This window comes from Triturus cristatus, chromosome 4_2, assembly GCF_964204655.1.
Source record: "Triturus cristatus chromosome 4_2, aTriCri1.1, whole genome shotgun sequence".
Taxonomy (NCBI): domain Eukaryota; kingdom Metazoa; phylum Chordata; class Amphibia; order Caudata; family Salamandridae; genus Triturus; species Triturus cristatus.
The window spans coordinates 602502767-602520922 of NC_140586.1; the positions used below are offsets into that span (position 1 = coordinate 602502767).

An 18156-nucleotide genomic window follows, 5' to 3' on the forward strand; every position below is an offset into this window, starting at 1 on the left:
TATAGACATAATCGGGGTTATCTCCATTTCCCGCCGAAGAATCTATTCTAGGAGTTTGCCGAATTTGTCTCCCTCCCTATGTAACAACTACCAGTAGTCTTTTAGGCCTGTTTTACACTGTGTGTTCCAGAGGGAGCGGATCTCCCTGTGAACTGCTAGCGCATCTGGAAACAGCCCCGCCTTGTACACCTCTTTTGCCAACCCGTCCTCCCGGGTCTTCAAATCAGCTATAGCCTTCTGCGCACTCCACAAATAGTGCTAATACATTCCCCCTGCAGGCCTCCGATTCGACCGGCCTGCTGGCCATGGTCTACCTATTATTAGTGGTGTAACTGTCTATAGCAGTTCGCAAATCCTCACGGCATGTGACGTCTGTAAGTAAATCAGAGGGCATGCGCCATGTCCGACATTCATTCAGTCTCCCATCCCTCTCCAACACCAGGAAGGCCGGGAAGTAGTCTGACAAAAACCTGATCATATGTGTCCTGGTGTCTACCCAGGAATGATCGAGCCCAACCACCAAAAAGCGGTCCATCCGACAATAGGTATTTGTGGGTCCAAGAGCGATATGTATGGTCTAAACTGTCAGGGTGTAACATGCCATGCATCAAACGGACCCAAATTGTGCATTGCCCTCTCCTGGGCTCCTGTCATCAGCGGTTTAGTACCATCCCATGGAGGGAACCGATCCCTCCCTCCATCTAAAATACAGTTAATATCACCCACCCATAAAATAGGAGACCTTACACTATCTGACAACACCTCCTGCAACCCCTCAAAGAAGTGCCAGTGATCAATATTGGGAGCATGTGAATTTAACAACTTGATTTCTGTTCCATCAAGGGTACCCTGAATCAGCACATACTCCCCCTCCACATCCGCTTCACTATAGGTGAGCATAAAGGGGACCCCAGGAGCGAGCCAGATGACCACTCCCCTGGCATAGGAGGAATAGGAGACTAAAAACACCTGACCCCTCAACTTCTTTTGTAATTCCCAGACTTCCAGAATCTTAAGGTGTGTCTCCTGTAAATAGGCATTTTAAATCTTACTGCTTGAGAGGAAAAAATGAACTCTATAGCACTTAGTATAATTGTGGAGCCCTTGGGCATTCCGTGTAACTATATGAAGTTGATCAACATATTGATTGTAGAATCATGCCCTAAGTCCTTTCCCCCAGGATACCCAACTCCAGGATCGCCAAATTGGCAATCCTTTGCACTGTCGTGGAACACACTTTTTTATTAAGAAGAAACTGTCGACCCCCACAGAGGAGTCTGTAAAACTTCCTCCTACCCTGGGCATACCGCGCAACAACATAATTTAACACTGCAAATACAAACGTAGTCTCGCTGTTAGGACCTACAGCCTAATCCCACCCCCCTAACTGTTGCCTACCACGAATTTGGAAAAGTCACCCAGCAAAAAACAATCCTGCTACCAATGAGGGGAATGTGCAATGATGTGAACCCCATACAGAATGTACAACAGGCAGCCTACTCATAGGGACTGCAGAGATAATTTCACAATTCACATCAGCTCGCCCTTCTCCCCGTTAACAACAGCAGCAGCGGAATACCAATAAAACAAAGGACGCCACCCCTGAAAAAGGAACAAACAGTGAATTAAGCAGGCCATACATGATGGCCCAAATCCTCAAGATAATGCACCTTTAGTGTCAGAGGCTGTGTGTGTTGTGTCTTCCCCTTGCTGTAGAGAATTTTCTCACATCCCAGACTGCTGCTCTGGAGGAACCAGTGCCATGGAGCCACCCTGCTGGATTTTCACCCTCGCAGGAGTGATCTTCTCAGCAGATTGATAAGCATCAGTTCAAGGTCCTCCCTCTCCTCTTCCAGCCGAACTTTGCGGCAACATGCCTCTCTCTGCATCCAACCTCCAGGGGCCCATGCAGTCCCTGGGCACCTTTTCCCACACCACCAACCAGTGCCAAAAATCCTCCTGTGTATCAAAAAAAGTTTGATTTTGGCCCCCCGACAGCACCCCTCCATTGAGCAGGGTACAGCAGCATATAACGGAGGTCTGTTGAACATAGTTTAGCTTTGACTTCTAGCAATGTCTTTCCCGCACCTTGAACCTTATTCGTATAGTCTGTATAAATGGAGATTTCATGGTTTTCATATTTGGCTGTGTCAATGTCCCTAGCCACTTTAAGAATGCTGTCCCTTTTTTATAGTTTGAAATGCAAGCAATAATAGCTCTCATGGGAGCTCCAGGTTTCGGCGGGGCCACCAGAGCACAATGTACCCTCTCAATGGTGAACATAGGGGATAGTCCCTTGGGCTTAAAAGTGCCCTTATCCAGGATTCCACAAAATGCTCAGGGTTGGCCCCCTCTGCCCACTCCGGGAATCCCAAAATTCACACATTGTTGCACCAGGCCTGTCCTTCTGCGTCCTCCACTCTCGCCTCCAGGGCCCCGAGCGGGACGTGACCATGGTGACCTGCTTTTTCAAGGCAGCCACCTCCGACTGCAGCTCCTCAATGAAACCCTCCGCGAGCCGTAATTGATCCGATACCTTACGAAGATCAGTGCATAGGAGATTGGCTTAAAGAGCCACAGTTTCAATCTTGTTTTCTAGGGCCACACTGGATCCTTGAATATCTCCAACAACTCGGCGCTTGTGGGTTCCCCCATTGTTCGGTCTGTGTCCTCCCCTCCTTTACTGGGCGCAGTAGGTACACTGCGCTGCGAGGTGGAAGCCGGAGTTGTATATTGTTCAATTGTGTTGCCCTGCCTGTTTGTTGCGGCCCATGGGTGATGCAGTTACCGGGCCTACACAGTCATTTTGACCCGCCACAGGACGAATCCACCCCAACAATGGGGTTGTAGGAAGGAGGGAAGCAGGGAAGCACTTACCCCACCAGCAGATCACCCCAGAGCACAGAGAGACACGGGCCCCCAGGCTTTAATGGGTGGAGCATTCATCCCCTACCAGAGGCTCCATCAAGATCAGGGACAGGCCCCCCAAACCCAGGCCCGAGCCACAGCTTTAAGGCCCTCCAAACAGTCCTATTCGATGCAGGTCAGACCAACTCAGTACATTTCAGCAATCCCCAGGGCCCGTCTCAAAAGGGGATCACTCACCGCCTCCACACTACCGAGTGGGCACTCCAGTGGTACCCCGGGGCACAGGTGCAATCTGCGGCTCCAGTAAACAAGGATAGCTCCTCCTTTTGTACATTGGGGCCCTCTGCCTCACAGGAGTCGAGCTGCCATGACCCACGCAGCCGGAGAAGGGCAACCCCTCTCCAGACGTGTTGACAGGGGAGCTGCTGGCCGATGCTGCATTGCTCTACTCCCTCCACCCTGTGCAGCCACAGCCTCTCATCAGCACTCCAGGCACTGGCTGCGTGTGCCCCACAGAAGTGTCTAATCCACCCAGGAGCACCTGCCGCAGGTGAGCTCCGCAACGGCAACCCCCTCCCTGATCCAATGCGGGAGGCTCATTTCTCATTGCCGGGGATACTATGACAATGGCCTCCAGGCGACCCACGGTGCCACCAACGCAGGCCCTGGGTCCGCCGCAATCCACCGCTCGCCGCTGCCCCTTGAGGCACAATTCAAAGCACAGGAACAAGGCGAGTTCTGATGCCGTAAAAAGATGGGCAGATCAAGGTTCGCTGCCACAGGCTCATGTACGATAATGCAGGATTGGCCGGGATCCCTCTAAGAGGGCGTCCTTTTGGCCATCTTGCGCGACCACGCCCCCCTCCTCAAATAATTTTTATCACATATTCCCCTTCACAGTGGCAGCTACTACGCTAAGGCGGGGGGCGTTGCCCCACTGCCTTCAAGCAGGAAAAGAAAGGAAAAAATTAAATGATACTATCGTAATGTTATTATCATTTTATTTTGTCCTCCTGCTGCTGCAGCTTGAGTGACGGGCGGGGCTGGGGCTGAAGAGCAGGGGAGGAGAGTACAACCCTCCTAAGTACGCAATGACTCTTTGGTCAGCCCTCTTGGGCTGCCCAAAACAGTCATGTGCACTTTCCCTGTTCTCCATGCAGGCTGCATTACAGCCTGCATAGAGAACATGCCCACCTCTACAGCCCCTGACTGAGCGCCGTGTTACGGCGCTCAGACCAATCCCATTGCAGAGTTGTTATTGTACAGGGGAGCCTGTGTGCCGGGTGCTTCCTGTTCTTGGAAGATGAGAGCAGGAGCAGAGATGTGCAGTAAGTGTTTTTATTTTTATTGCGACCTGTGTGTCCCCCTAAACCCCCTCTGCCCCCCGTCCGGCCGGCCACCCACGAGCCGTGCGGGCCACGACTGCACCTTCACCTCAGCAGTTCTTTCGCTCTAATCTTTTTCCTTTTTAGATCTTCCAATAGCCACTCATCTCCACTACTACATCTGCTATCCTTGAGCCACCTGTCATTTTACATTCCCCATCATTTGGCTAAACCTTCTGCCCCTGGCTTTCCTTGAAACTGGTCCTTGTTCTGCTCTCCCACTTTAGGATTCATTGATCTTTTTAACTTTTCCTATCTGTCACCTAGCTCTCCTCTTCCAGTAGTTCTTATTCTTTTATTTTCTTTGTCTGGTACTCTCTACCCTTTGGACTGTCTGCTTTTCCACTGTCTGGTCACTTCTGCAGATCTGCTGCCCCTGTGCCCATCCTGCCTCTTTGATGTCCCTTACAGAAGGTAACAAGAGTGCCATGGGCTTTAATGTAGGCAAGGGAAATGGCCCCCATACCACACTTTAGTAGCAAAATATGGTCAGTGAAACATATGAGACCATTCTACAAAATAAAATAATCAAAAAGTTTTATTTTGAGAAAGTAGTTGGTGTTTTGCTCATAATATAAAATATGGGGAACCTAAGTACTAGGCAGATGTTATTCTTGTTATGTTTTTTCATGCTTTAAATACTGTTGATCTGGATTCATTCTTGCACAGATTTACAATGTCATTATTGTTTCAGATCCATCTGCTTCCGCGTCAAGAATTTTGGTCTGAAATGAGAGAATTGAAATTACTTTATCTTCACAACAATGGATTCGAAAGACTGAAGAATGTGCAAGCCTTGTCTTCCTGTCCAAATTTGATCGGTCTCACCTTATTCGATACCCCAGCAAGCCTGAAGAAACGCTACCGACATATTATTGTGAACAGCATTTTGTCACTTAAAGTCTTGGATAACTATGTAATTTCTGATGAAGAGATTATCGAGGACTGTCATCTTACTGATACGTTTAAACCTTTAAACCCTCGCCTATTTTTAAATTTTATACCTCTTCCAAAAATGGTAAGTATTTGAATTTAATGTTTTTGAGATTGCTATTTCGAATGATACAGTAGAACTAAAAAAATATTTAAATCCTTATTTTGGTAGAAGGGGATCTCAGTTTGAGTTAAGTTATGTGTCAAATCATTATTTTGTATATAAAAATGTGGTGTCCCCATTAGCCATTCTTCACAATGTATCGCCCTGGCAACAGGAAGGGGAGGATATATTTTGTGCTATCTCACTCTCTAGATCTCCTCCTAACCGGACCTTGGGTAGTCACTATGTTGCTTTGCCAAAGTTCTTGCTGAGGATGACCTGTAAGGTTCCAAGTGAATCTTATCAGCTGCAAAATTAGTGTTTCCATAAACACAGACTTCAAAATATAAAGTGCAAAATCACAACCTTATGCAAAAACCCCTTTGTTAGACCTGACTTTTACAGTGGATTTATCCCCAGATTTTTTGCTTTGTGGCCTTCTGTTTCCGACCAGTTTTTGTGGGTTTTATGACTCTGGGCACTTTTCCACTGCTGATCAGTGCTAAAGTGCATATGCTCTCCCTGTAATTGTATGTATGGATTGGTGTTTCCATAATTGGCTGATTTGATTTACTAGTCAGTCCCTAGTGCAGTGCATTGTGTGTGCCCTGGGCCTGTAAATCAAATGCTGCTAGTGGGCCTGCCGTACAGATTGTGCCACCCACATAATCAGCCTGTAAATGTATCTCAGGCCTGCCATTGCAGAGCCTGTGTGTAGTCTAGTAATGCTATGTTGACTTGGCAAGTGGACCCACTTGCCAGGTCTTAACCTTCCCTTTTCTTACATGTTAGTCACCCCTAAGGTAGGCGCAAGGTACCCCTGTGGGCAGGGTGCAGTGAATGTAAAAGATAGGACATATTAGTAATACAATAAGATTTGCTCTGCCTTTCTAAATAATAATGGAGAGACTAAATCGTCATGATATCAAAAAATCACTCCGGCTAGACCATATGGAAGAACACAAAAGAGATGTACCAACTAGGATTGACAAAATTTATTTGTATCTTTGTTAATATGTACAAAAGAAACTAAATACCAGAAAATTGCTTAGTATGATGTAAAATAATTGTCTACAAAATCAATAATGGCCCCATCAGAAAGGTCATTTGAATGGATAGACTCACGTGTCTCAGTCATACAGACCATACATACAATACAACCATTCACAACCTAATGTTATACAACACATTCATCTCCACAGCATACAAAATATGTCAACAAAGTCGTCTCAACAGTAAGTTGGTATACATTGTTGGAGTCGATTTGAGAAACAAAAGAAACAACAGGGCACGACAACGCGCGTTTCGGTGCAATCACCCTTTGATGTGTGTGCCACCTTCTTCAGGGCGTAAATTTTATAAGTTTCTGTAATCCGAGGGGCCTGTAAAGACATAAAAATAATTGTATATCTCCCATAATATATAAATTCATTTCACTAAAATATAACAAAAGGTCAGTTATACATCTATAAATTCAGCAAAAAGTGGTGTTCATTGACTACCTAATCAATCTTCAAATGGTATAGCCTGAGGATAACCACATTCGAATTAACATGATAACTCAAAAAGATTTAAAGAGATTTCAGAAAACTGCACATTATCTATTATCTTTACAGCAAGAACTGTGGGTTGAGGGTCAAAAACAAGAGATTAACAAGAAATTAGATACATAAAAGATTTTTTTATGCGTGCAATAGCAGTTCCAAACATATAATTTAGGTAGAAAAAAATCTATAGAAGAATAAGAGTAGGAGTAAAAGAGCTAGAACTCAGGTTAGATAGAATGATACTAACTAAAAAAAATCAAAGGCAAAAGGAGAAAAGATTAAATAACCACATAGGAGAAATAGTGTCCCAAAAAGACGATACAATAGAATAGAGAAAAAGATAAATAGTGAGCAGAGAGGAATCCCAGAGTGTGGCTTTTAATTGCAGGTGGTGAGGGTTAACATGCTTTCAAGTTGATGGGTCTAAAACAAAATATATCTTAAGCTTACCTAGGCTGGATCGTAGTTTTAAACCAGTAAAAGTGTGATGGATAATATAACCGATGGTACATAAATTCGATGTGTAAATAAATAAATATAATGCATATAAGGATATCTCACAGCTAGGGAAAAAAAATAAACGATATACAACAGTACAGAAAGACTTCAACAAGAATACTAATGAGAAAAACGTGCCTGGAATAAAATTCTGTAGTGAATGAATTGAAATGCTGCCCGTATTCATAAAAACAGACTAAAAATAGCGATGGTTCCGCACTATGTATAGATAGACTCTGTATATATATTCAAGCTAAAAGTAAACAAAAAACAGAACAAATAATAAACAATGCGCAGTGACCTTATTTAACAGAGAGAGAAACAATCTAAAGAAATGTTAACTCGCATAAGAAAAAATTAATCAAACAGTGCCTGGGTCTTTATCACCCTTCTTGAGAACATTTTACTGCAGGTGGTGAATTTGTATCTACTATAGCCATACTACAACAAAATGATTAAATAGGCGTAGTTCAGCTGGGTATTTCGGAGGAATTTGTGTCTTGACCAAATCAAAGTCAATAGAGTGATAATTACGCTATTTAAAGCGCCGCAGCTGCTTCTCGTATTTAGGCAACATGAATGATATATTTAAAATCTGGTAAGCCAATGCTATCATCGAGAATACCTCAAGATAATATTTCAGATACATAGAACAAACACCGAAAGTTAGACTAAAGATAGAAAGTAACAAACCCGTGCGTATAACCTTTCGTAGGAATGAACAAACGGCCGATGCTCTCACGGCACTGGAAATGGATACAATGATTCAGTGATTCCGAGTTGACAAAGTATTTAGTTACGTTATAATTCCTGAAATAATTAATGAAAGAATACACTGTAAGTGAGCCGCCTATGGGAAATGCTAGATCGAAAACTCTTACCCGATATTAACACTCACAACGGATGCTATGGATAAGCGATTGAAAGATGTGTATGGCATGTCCTGATAGTGAAATACTGCCAATTTAGTTTTTCACTATTGTAAGGCTGTTCCCATAGGATAGAATGGGGAGTTTGCCCATAACATCTTATAAGCATAACTGCCCTTGGGAACCAGATAGGAAAATAAAGTTTAGTATGCCTGAACTCAGAATGTTGAAATTAATCTTTTGGTGAGGGTGATTTTTACATTCTATGTTTGAAAATACCACTTTTAGAAAGTAGGTATTTTCTTGCTTAGCCATCCAATGTGCCACTGCTAGTATGTGTATTGACTGTCTGGCTTTGCAGAGACAGTGGCTGGGGATGTGCAGTGGCCCCAGAGAGTCTGGATGAGTAAGCGCTAGGCTGAATAGGCCTGGTCTGCATTTGTAGGGGTGGGAGGAGTAGCACTTGCATCTGAATAAGGCTGTGCCTGCCTTCCACAATGATGGCTCCGCCCCCCTGTGGTGTGTCTGGAGCCAGGGCTCACACTGACAGTGGAGGTTGTTGTGCACTTGGAAAGTGCCACCCAGAGCTGGTTTGGACTGGGCTCAGAGCCCTGGGCCAGGAGAGAACAAAGAGATTTACTGTATAAAAAGAGGGGCCCAGACCCCAGACTTTTAGATCACTTCTGGGAATCAAGAAGAACCTTTGCCAAGGAGAAGAGCCGGAGAAGCAGAGGAGGAATACTGCCCCTGTGCTGTTTTGTGTCTGGGGTTGGCCTGCAGTGGCTACTTGCTGCCAAGGAAAGGAGAAATAACTTTTCTGTTTGCTGTTTTCCCTGATTCAGGAAGATCTCCAAGGGCTTGAAACTGAGCATGCCTCCGGTTCTGAAGTCTCAGGGACACAAAGACTTCACCACCAGCTCCCCTGAACTACCTTGCTAGGAGTTCTGACCTGCCAAGAGGTACCAGTAGCTGTTCTGGGTCTCTGGAGGTTGTTCTGGCTGTTGGGAGCTGGAAAAGCAATGCAACATCAAGAAGCGTGACACATCCGCACCTGTTCCGACGCATCACCGAAGAAACCTTTGCAGCACCTGGCCGCGGCTCCAGAAATCACCGCACGCCACATCGAGTGCACCAGTCTTTAAAGTCCGAGATCCCCGCACCGATCCCAACGCAAGCCCTGCTGTGCGGCTGCAAGAACTCACTCATTGTCCTGGATCGTGGCATTGCATGGAGGTGCCAGGTCTGTCGCATCATTGGGGGACGCAGTAAGAAACCGCCGCATCACCTCCCCACGCACTAAGAAACCGACGCATCACCTCCTTTCTGGTAAGGAACCAACGCATCACCTCCCCTGCACAGCAGTAAGGGACTGACTGATCACCTCCCCTGGAGCAAGGAATCCAACGTATCACCTTCCCTGAGTGTAAGGAACTGACACATGACCTTCCTTGCGGCCCTTTTTGTTTGCATGCGCGACGCCTCTAAGGTACTTTGTGTGGAAAGCGTTTCATCTGCAATTTGCCTTGAACTGAACTATTTCTACCATTTGAAAGTCATATTTGTATTACTGTATTGCGGATTTTTGTCGCTTTGGTCTTGTTTGGTTTAGATAAAGATTACTTATTTTTCTAAACTGGTGTGGTGTCCATTTGTAGTGTTTTCACTGTATTACTATATGTGTTTACAAATGCTTTACACACTGCCTCTGAGATAAGCCTGTCTGCTCCTGCCAAGCTACCAAGGGGGTGAGCAGGGGTTATTTTAGAAGTGTATCCCCCGTACCCTGATGAGAAGCAAGAGTCCCTATTTGGACAAAGTTACTTACCTCTGCCAACTAGAGACCCCCATTTCTAACACCCTTGTACTTTTTACGTCCATTGTAAAGAAAGACAAAGTTTGGTTTGGGCCATCAATTGGAGGTTATAATTAGTCCTTCCATGAAATGTTATTATTTAGATTTAAAAAAATAAATAAATACATAAAGCACACAGTCCTCATTAATAATATCCATTACCATGCTACGCCGGCTCTCATGCACTGAATATATGAAATGAAAATGACACAATTTCTTCACAATATTTGATTACCAGTCAGTTATTTGTGTTTAGACTACTGCCAACATTCATCCCTGCCAGTGTGGCCCTATGTCACATCACCGTCCTTACACAAATACACCTAGAACAATAGATTAACCTGCAATATCGATACATTTTATGCATATATTTTATGCATCTGTGCCATACTATGCCTTAAACCTAGAAACTGCTGCTACTGTTATCTCAGTGACCAACTCTCTTCAAAGTGGCATTGCGGTACACATGTATCTAACTTGTGCTGCCTTAAAAACATGCTTAAACCTGGACAATCACAAGTGGCATAACAGATGAAAGTGCTCCATTATTCCCTTTTGTCCCTGCAGAACAGGCTTTTGTCCATTCTACTATTTTTACACCCCCATTTGCAAATACATGTGGTAAATCTCTAACCTAAACTTTACCTACAGCTCAGAAAAATTGAGGGTTCCAATTAAATCACAGTGTAGTTCTCTTCTCTAATCTGGTCCGAGGTATAAATCTACATCATTTTCCATCAAGTTCTTCTTCATCTACCAGGATGCAATTGAAACCCAGTAACTTTTTCTAATTTATCATTCTGTGATCATTTAGAGAATTGTTAATGCTTATAAACCAGGAGAGATTCTGTACCAGGAAACTGTAGCACCATCCTTAAGGAGTTGTCAATAAGGGAAACCTCTGTCTTTTCACAATACTTTCACTGAAAACTGAAAGGGCTTCAGTGCAAGGTCATGCCAAATGTTGACTATACAAATACCATTCTGACAGCTCCTGGAAGGAAGTCCTCCTTGAAAACAGCTAGCTTGAGTACAATCTTCAGTTCTTGTTGAAGGCAGGGATGTTTGACATTGTTATTCTGTGGTGTCCACGAAGTTTCAAATTTGGAGCCCTGTTCCATCACGGTTGGCCTCCATATGTGATCTGATTGAACCTGACTGAATGTATTGGTGCTTGTGAATATGACTTTGGCAGATTGACATCAGGATGCCGTTGTGTAGTGAGATCCTCTTTAATTTCAACAGAGCCTACCATAGTAATTCTTTTTAAGTTTCTGTAGGTGCTTCCTTAGAAAGCAGGTGTAAGCAATGTAGCAATAATCCGTGGAGGACAGTAGCATTGTCATCATGAGGAAGTTCCTCCTGTGATTGGGCCTGAGCAAAACAAGAAATATCCTGAGCTTTATAAGTTAAAAGATTGTACTCCTGGCAGCAGTCTTCACATGTAGAAATGAGGGATGACCTGAGTCAGATATGACAAATATGTTCTTTATTTTATGTTTGGTAGAATGGTAGAATACAGGACTAGTGGCCACTTGGAAATTTATGATATTCCTTCACCCGGTTATGTGTTTTGTCCTGTTAAGCACAGGAATGTACTTCTATACGAAGTAGATGTTATTTATTCATGCATCATAATTCAGTTAATTTACCTTACATTCTGAACTACCAAATATTGTAATTTGGACTGGCAGTTTGGATTCTCAAGAACCTTACTCTGCAGTTTGTGCATCTAGCTGCGAGTCTGATGTACACCAAAATGGATTCAGAAAAAGCATATTTCAGTTTAGTTGTATCCTGCTAATTTTGTGCATTCGGTTGTTATTTCAATATGGTCTATGACATAATGTTCTCTGATGTACAAAAACATAATATTTCTGGCTAAATAAAAGATAGCAACATTCATTTTTAATTGGTGGTGAAATTTGGGATGGGCAGAATGTCCTTTCCGCCAGCATAATTGGCGGAATTTTGGTCACTCCGCGTTACTGTTTAACATGGAGTTCCGGCCATATTCCGCCAATCGTTGTATGGCAAAATTTTTCTCCTGCGAGGCTTCAGAAAATGCATGCTGGTGAGTGTGAGCATGATTTAGCGTTCCCTGGCGTGATTTTCTAATGCAGGCAGTCGTGATCAGTTGCAGAGGGTTGCCGCTCAAATGGATTTGCTGCTGTTTGAACAGAGTTTCCACTCGGGCAGCAGCAAAATGAACTCGAATGGCCGTGTGCTCTAACGCTACACATTGCGCTGTTCAAACAGATTTTTCAGTACTGCTCGCACTACCAGCACTAAATTGCAGCGCAAGTTCCATATTTTCCACATGAATCTCACTGAGGTTTATGTAACTCCATGGAATTCTGAGAAGTTAAATTCCAAGATTTTTGCCCACTACTAGGTAAAATAGGAGGGTGCTTTCTTTCTCCTTTTATGAAAATGGAGGAAGGTTCCATGTACTTCACTGTAATGCTTCATGTTCACTTGTTATGGTCCGACTTAACAGTGTACCATTCACTAGACAATTATTTAAGAATCACCAGGCGAGGGGCTTTGGTCCACCCACATGTTGAAAACCAGGAGTACATGTTTTCATTGGGCAGAAGTTATGTTCTTCCAGAAAAAAGTGCTTGCCTTCCGTGCAACTGTGATCATTTTGTTTATTTATCCAGCTGCCTGAGCTTGAACCTTTATAGCATTGTAATGCTATTAAAATGTCTTAGATAACTTGATAGTTGAATGTATTTTTTCTCTGGCAGCAGTACAGCTGTTGGGATGGCAGTTATTAACCTACATGGCTTTTTAGGGCTGGCTTGAATGTGAACCTGTCACCGACCGTATGCGATTGACAAAAAAGAGCTCTCAAAGTTCTACTGCAAGAAGGGCTTATACTCCACCCACATGTTGGCCCCGTCAGTACAGGATTTGATTGGGACGAATTTGTGTGCTTTCACTAAAAAAAACTGCATGCATTACACTTTTTGGATTGAAGCAAAGTTTTAACTCAGTGCAGCAGGATTGAGTTGGGTATGGTGACAAGCCAATGATCATGTCTATAGGTCCGATCTTATTATTGTGAAATGGTAGGGCAAAGGCACTAGGCCTGGCATATTTATTGTGAAAAGCGTACGTTGAAGTCTTTGTGGATTTATCCAAAATACAGAAACATTTTATTTCTTTGGGGAAAAATGGGAACAAAGTGCTGCAGAAGAAAGTGTCATTTTTTTCTCCTTAAAATGGTATCAATGAAGGATTTGTAGTGCTAAAATCACCATCTTCCTGGCTTTCAGGAACAGGCAGACGTTTGTCAGAAAACCACATTTTTCTACACTGTTTTGGCATTTTACTGGGACAATGCCTATTTTTCCTACTTCTTCTGCTTTCAACCTTCTTCCAGTTTGTGGTAGAAATGGGTGTGAAACCAATAATGGAACTTAAAATGCTATACATTTCTGAAAAGTAAACAAAGTTCTGAATTCAGCATGGGTTCATTTCTGTAGATCCTTCAATGTTTTCCTGTAGAAAGTAACAGTTGAAATAAAAAAGAATGGAATTGAATTGAACACCATATACCATCATGTCCACTGGACCCTTCTGGTTGCGGGGATATATAGGGCGTGTACGTTCACCCAGAGCCCTAGGTACCCAGAGCCAGTAACTGAGCTTCACCTTGCAGTGGTTTTTCATTGTGTACCGGGTGTACAGCAATTAGTTTGGTAAAATATAAAGAGTGAAAATTAGGTATCGAGGAAACCTATGTATTTCCGATATGGAAAAAAGATACGGAGTTTAGAAGCAGCGGTTATTAGCACATCTCTGAATTTGTGGGTCCTTTTATTAGCATGTGAATGATGGGACATCTTTCAAAATGACTTCTTTTTTACACACAGTCAAACATTTGGAAGGCAGAAATGCATAGAAAGACAATTGGTAACAACACTTGTTCTACTATTCTGTGTTCCCCTAAGTCTCCTGATACAAATGGTACCTCACCTGTGTGGGTAGGCCTAGTGCCCGTGACAAGAAACATCCATGTAACGTGGACATCACAGTGATCCTTTTTTTTGTAATGTGCTTAGCTGTGGATTTTTGGGTCGTAGCCCAGCCGGCATCCAGGGAAACCTAGCAAATCTGTACATTTTTGTAAACTAGACACCCAGGGGAATCCAATATGGGGTGGCTTGTGTGGCTCTCACCAGGTTCTTTTACCCAGAATCCCTTGCAAAACTCAAAATTTGTCCCCAAAAACTATTTTCCTAACATTTCTGTAATGGAAAGCTCCGGAATGTGAAGAAAGCTAAAAACTTCCTTCCACCCAGCATTTCCCCATGTCTCCCAATAAAAATGGTACCTCACTTGTGTGAGTAGGCCTAGTGCCCGCAACAGGAAACTGCCCAAAGCGGTACGTGGACACATCACATTCTTCCACTGAAAACGGACACTTTTTTTGCAATGTCCTTAGCTGTGGATTTTGAGCCCTAGGTGAGCAGACACCTAGGAAAACCTGCAAACCTGTACATATATGAAACATAGACACCCTGTGTAATCCAGGATGGGGTGACTTGTGTGGCTCTCGCCAGGTTCTGTTACCCAGAATCCCTTACAAACCTCAAAATGTGTGTAAAAAACAAATGTTCCATACATTTCTGTGATGTTTTAGCTAGATTTGAGGATTGCAGGGGTCTCGGAGTCTAGTTTTCATACATGTCTGGTAGGTTTCTCTATCTCGGTGCCAAGCCCAGGACCAAAAAGGAGGTGACCACCTTGCAAAACTAGGTAGTTTTGTGATCGATAATTTTGATGCCTTCACAATATGTTTTAGGCTGACCTCCCTTTGGGCACCCATGCAAATGAGGAATCATTTTTATCAGTAGATCGAGGGGAACGCTGGGTGGTGGCAAATTTGTGTCGACATGGTGGTGCTTCAAATTTCTCACACATACAAGAGGAAAATGCAGCTTTTTTGCTAAATTTGAGTTTGGGGGATCGCTGGGGGATCCACGCAAGCACACCGCCAATCAAGCCACAGTCTACACATACTGCCAACTAAGAACCATACATGCACACTACCAGCCAAGTACCATCCAATACACAGCGCCAGCAAAGTGCTATCCTTGCACACCACCAATCAAGTGCCAGTCAAAGCACAATGCCAGCCAAGCGCCAGTCCACACGCACGTCCACCAATTGCTAGTCCACACACACTCCCAGCTAAGCGCAATTCAATACACACCGCCAGCAAAATGCCAGTACACACAATCACCCATCCAAACACCAGTACATACAGACCGTCAGCTGAACTCCAGTTCACACATACACAGAAACTTTCCCTGTTATCTAGTGGTTTTCTGCCTCCCTTGGGGGCAGATGAGCCTAAAAATATTGCTGATCTGCCCCCACGGGAGGCGAAAACGACAGCAATGTGTGCCTTAAAAAAACACGGGAGCGATCCTTGACTATGGGGCTGCTCCCTGACATGCCCATAAACATATCCTTGGTGCCTAGTGCTCTTTCTGCCTGAACCCGTGGGTGCAGACCGGGTGTAATAACTGCACCCATTTTTTTGGGGGGGGCACTGGTATGCCCATTCTGGGAAGTCCCCACCCATACACAAAGTAAATATATTCCATGGTGTCTAGTGAGCTTTCTAACCCCCCTCCATGGCGGCAGAACAGGGGCTGTTGCCCGTATCTGCTCCCAGGGGGGGGCGGAAAGTCTGTGCCCATTTTTTTGGGGGGGGTGGGACATCAGTATGCCCCCTCAGAGTAGCCCCCACTCCTGCACAATGAATAAAATAGTCCCTGGTGCCTAGGGGGCTTTCTGCCGCCCCTAGGGGGGACAAATTAGGTGCTATTGCCCTGATATGCCCACCCGGGGAGGCAGGAAGAATGTGCCTATTTCTATTTTGGTTTGGGGGGGGCATCAGCATGCCCATTCTTGGCAGCCTCCACTCCTGCACTAAGAAAAAGAATGATCTCTGGTCCCTAGTGGAATTTCTGCCCCCCCCCCCCAGGCTGGGTGAAGATCAGGGGCTAGTGTCCCCCATATGCTGCTGGGGGGCAGAAAGACTGTGTACATTTTTTCTTGGGGGTGGGGGCATTGGCATGCCCATTCTAGGCTGCCCCAGCTCTACATTAAGAAAAAAATAATCCCCAGTGCGTAGTAGGCTTTTATCCCTGCAAAGGGGGAGAGGTAGAACGGGGGCGATTACCTCACCTGCACCCGAAGGGTTGCAGAAAATGTTTAGTTTCAATTTATTTTGGGTGAGCACAGCCCCCATCCCCCATCCCTCTTTTATTTAAAAAGAAAATCCCCGGTGTCTAGTGGGCTTTCTTCCTGATGGGGGGCAAATTGGGGATAATAAAAGACTGTCCCATTGTGTTTGGTGGTGTGGAGGCATTAGCATACCCATTTTGGGCAGACCCCACCCCTACAGATCACAAAACAAAAATGGGACCCTAGCATGCTTACTGCCCCCCTGGGGGGAAGGAACAGATCGGGGGCTATTGACCCCCTCTGCCCACCTGGGTCGCTGAAAGACTAAATATGTCCATAAATATATTTGGGAGGAGCAAAGGCCCTTGCCCAAGGGGCTGCTCCTCCTTCCCCGGTGTCTAGTGGTGGATTCCTGTGGCTATCCACTAGGGAAGAGTACCGTTGGAACTGGAGATTCTCCCCTTTCCAATGATACCTCTCCCACTGTGTTTTGGTCCTCTGGGGAGGGGGGGGGGTGGGCTCAGACAGCCCTGCAAGAACTGAAGCAGTGAAAGTTAAATGAGCCAAACGGCTCATTTCACTTTCAATGTAATGATGTCAGGGCACCATGCATGCTGATTGTCATTACATTACATTTTAAAAATATGCCATTGGGTGGCTGGGGAAGCTCTTCCCCAGCTCCTGAGGCTGAAAAATGAAAAAAGGAAATCCCTCTGCTGTAACCCTCCTCAGTATGGAACGGTTTAAAGTCAATTGGCATTTAAGGGTGGATTGTCATTACTTTGAATTGAATGAAAGCCTACAGATAGTGTTTTTAGTTACTTTGAGTCTTACAGACTTGTAGTCAAGAGTTTTGGTGATGGTTATCCCCCTTTGACAAACCATGAGTATAGAGGATTGGCACTGGAAGAATCCTTGTTAAGCCATCTGAGAAGTGATACGACTTCTGTTGGCCAACTGTATTTTTGTAAACAGTCTACATTTGCAATTTATGACTTTGTGTCTGATGGTTGACTTGTAGGAATGATTATGCTCAGTACAGTAGGCCAGATTTTGAGATGGTGATAAGCCAACGATAACAGCTATAGGCTTGATTGATGTGGATGGAAATGTTATGCCTGATGCCATAGGTCTGGCTTGATATGAAAGTTATTTTGGGCGAAAAATTCAGTCTGGGTTAGTAGCTGGCTCTTTTACCCCCTGAATGATACAATTTTCTGATCACATAGGTACATCCACCTAAAAATGAGTGCACTTCAGTATCAGGGCTGGTTGGCCAGTCCTTTAGCTTTGAATGTTCTCATTTTTTTCCTTTTACAGCTTTCTATTCATTTCTTTGCTTCTCCTCTTCATATTTTAATATTTCTTAAAAGGGTACTACAGCTCTCCAGGGAGTGTAAACATGTTGCTTGCGTGCTGCTCATTTCATCTGCAATTTGCTGCATTCCACATGGACACTTACTCTAAACCAGGTGATCATATTGGAATGCTGTTGTACAAAGTGTATCATTCTTTTACTGTTCCAAATTGGCCAACACATCGGTTCTAAATGTGGTTGCCTTTCTTGAACTTTAGAACAATGATAGACTAGTTGCAATACCTTTGCAAAACTAACACCTGCAAATATGTGCCCACTATATTTAGATAGCAGCATGTTTTTTCTTCTTCTTGTATTCAGTTAATTTATCTTGTATATGTTGTTGTGTTTGTGTGTGTTCTTATGCGGTTGCATCAGAGAGTGAACGAATGGATAAGTCAATGGATTGAATGGATGCATTAGTGCAAAGATGAATGCCAGAGTGCCTCAGTGATGACTTATTGAATGTCCACACACATCAGTGACACAAAAGGCACTTTTATTCATATGCCAGACCTATTGGCATTACCAATG

The 18156-nt window shown here is 44.1% G+C and overlaps 1 protein-coding gene across 2 annotated transcripts in view; it reads left to right on the forward strand.

The window, feature by feature from the left end:
• The window catches only part of LRRIQ3 (leucine rich repeats and IQ motif containing 3), a 432105-nt gene that overhangs the window by 130509 nt on the left and 283440 nt on the right, over positions 1-18156 (forward strand). For both annotated transcript variants that reach the window (XM_085602282.1, XM_085602281.1), the window contains exon 3: positions 4948-5271. In XM_085602282.1, coding sequence (XP_085458408.1) covers positions 4948-5271 — 324 coding nt within the window. The remainder of the gene's footprint in view (positions 1-4947; positions 5272-18156) is intronic.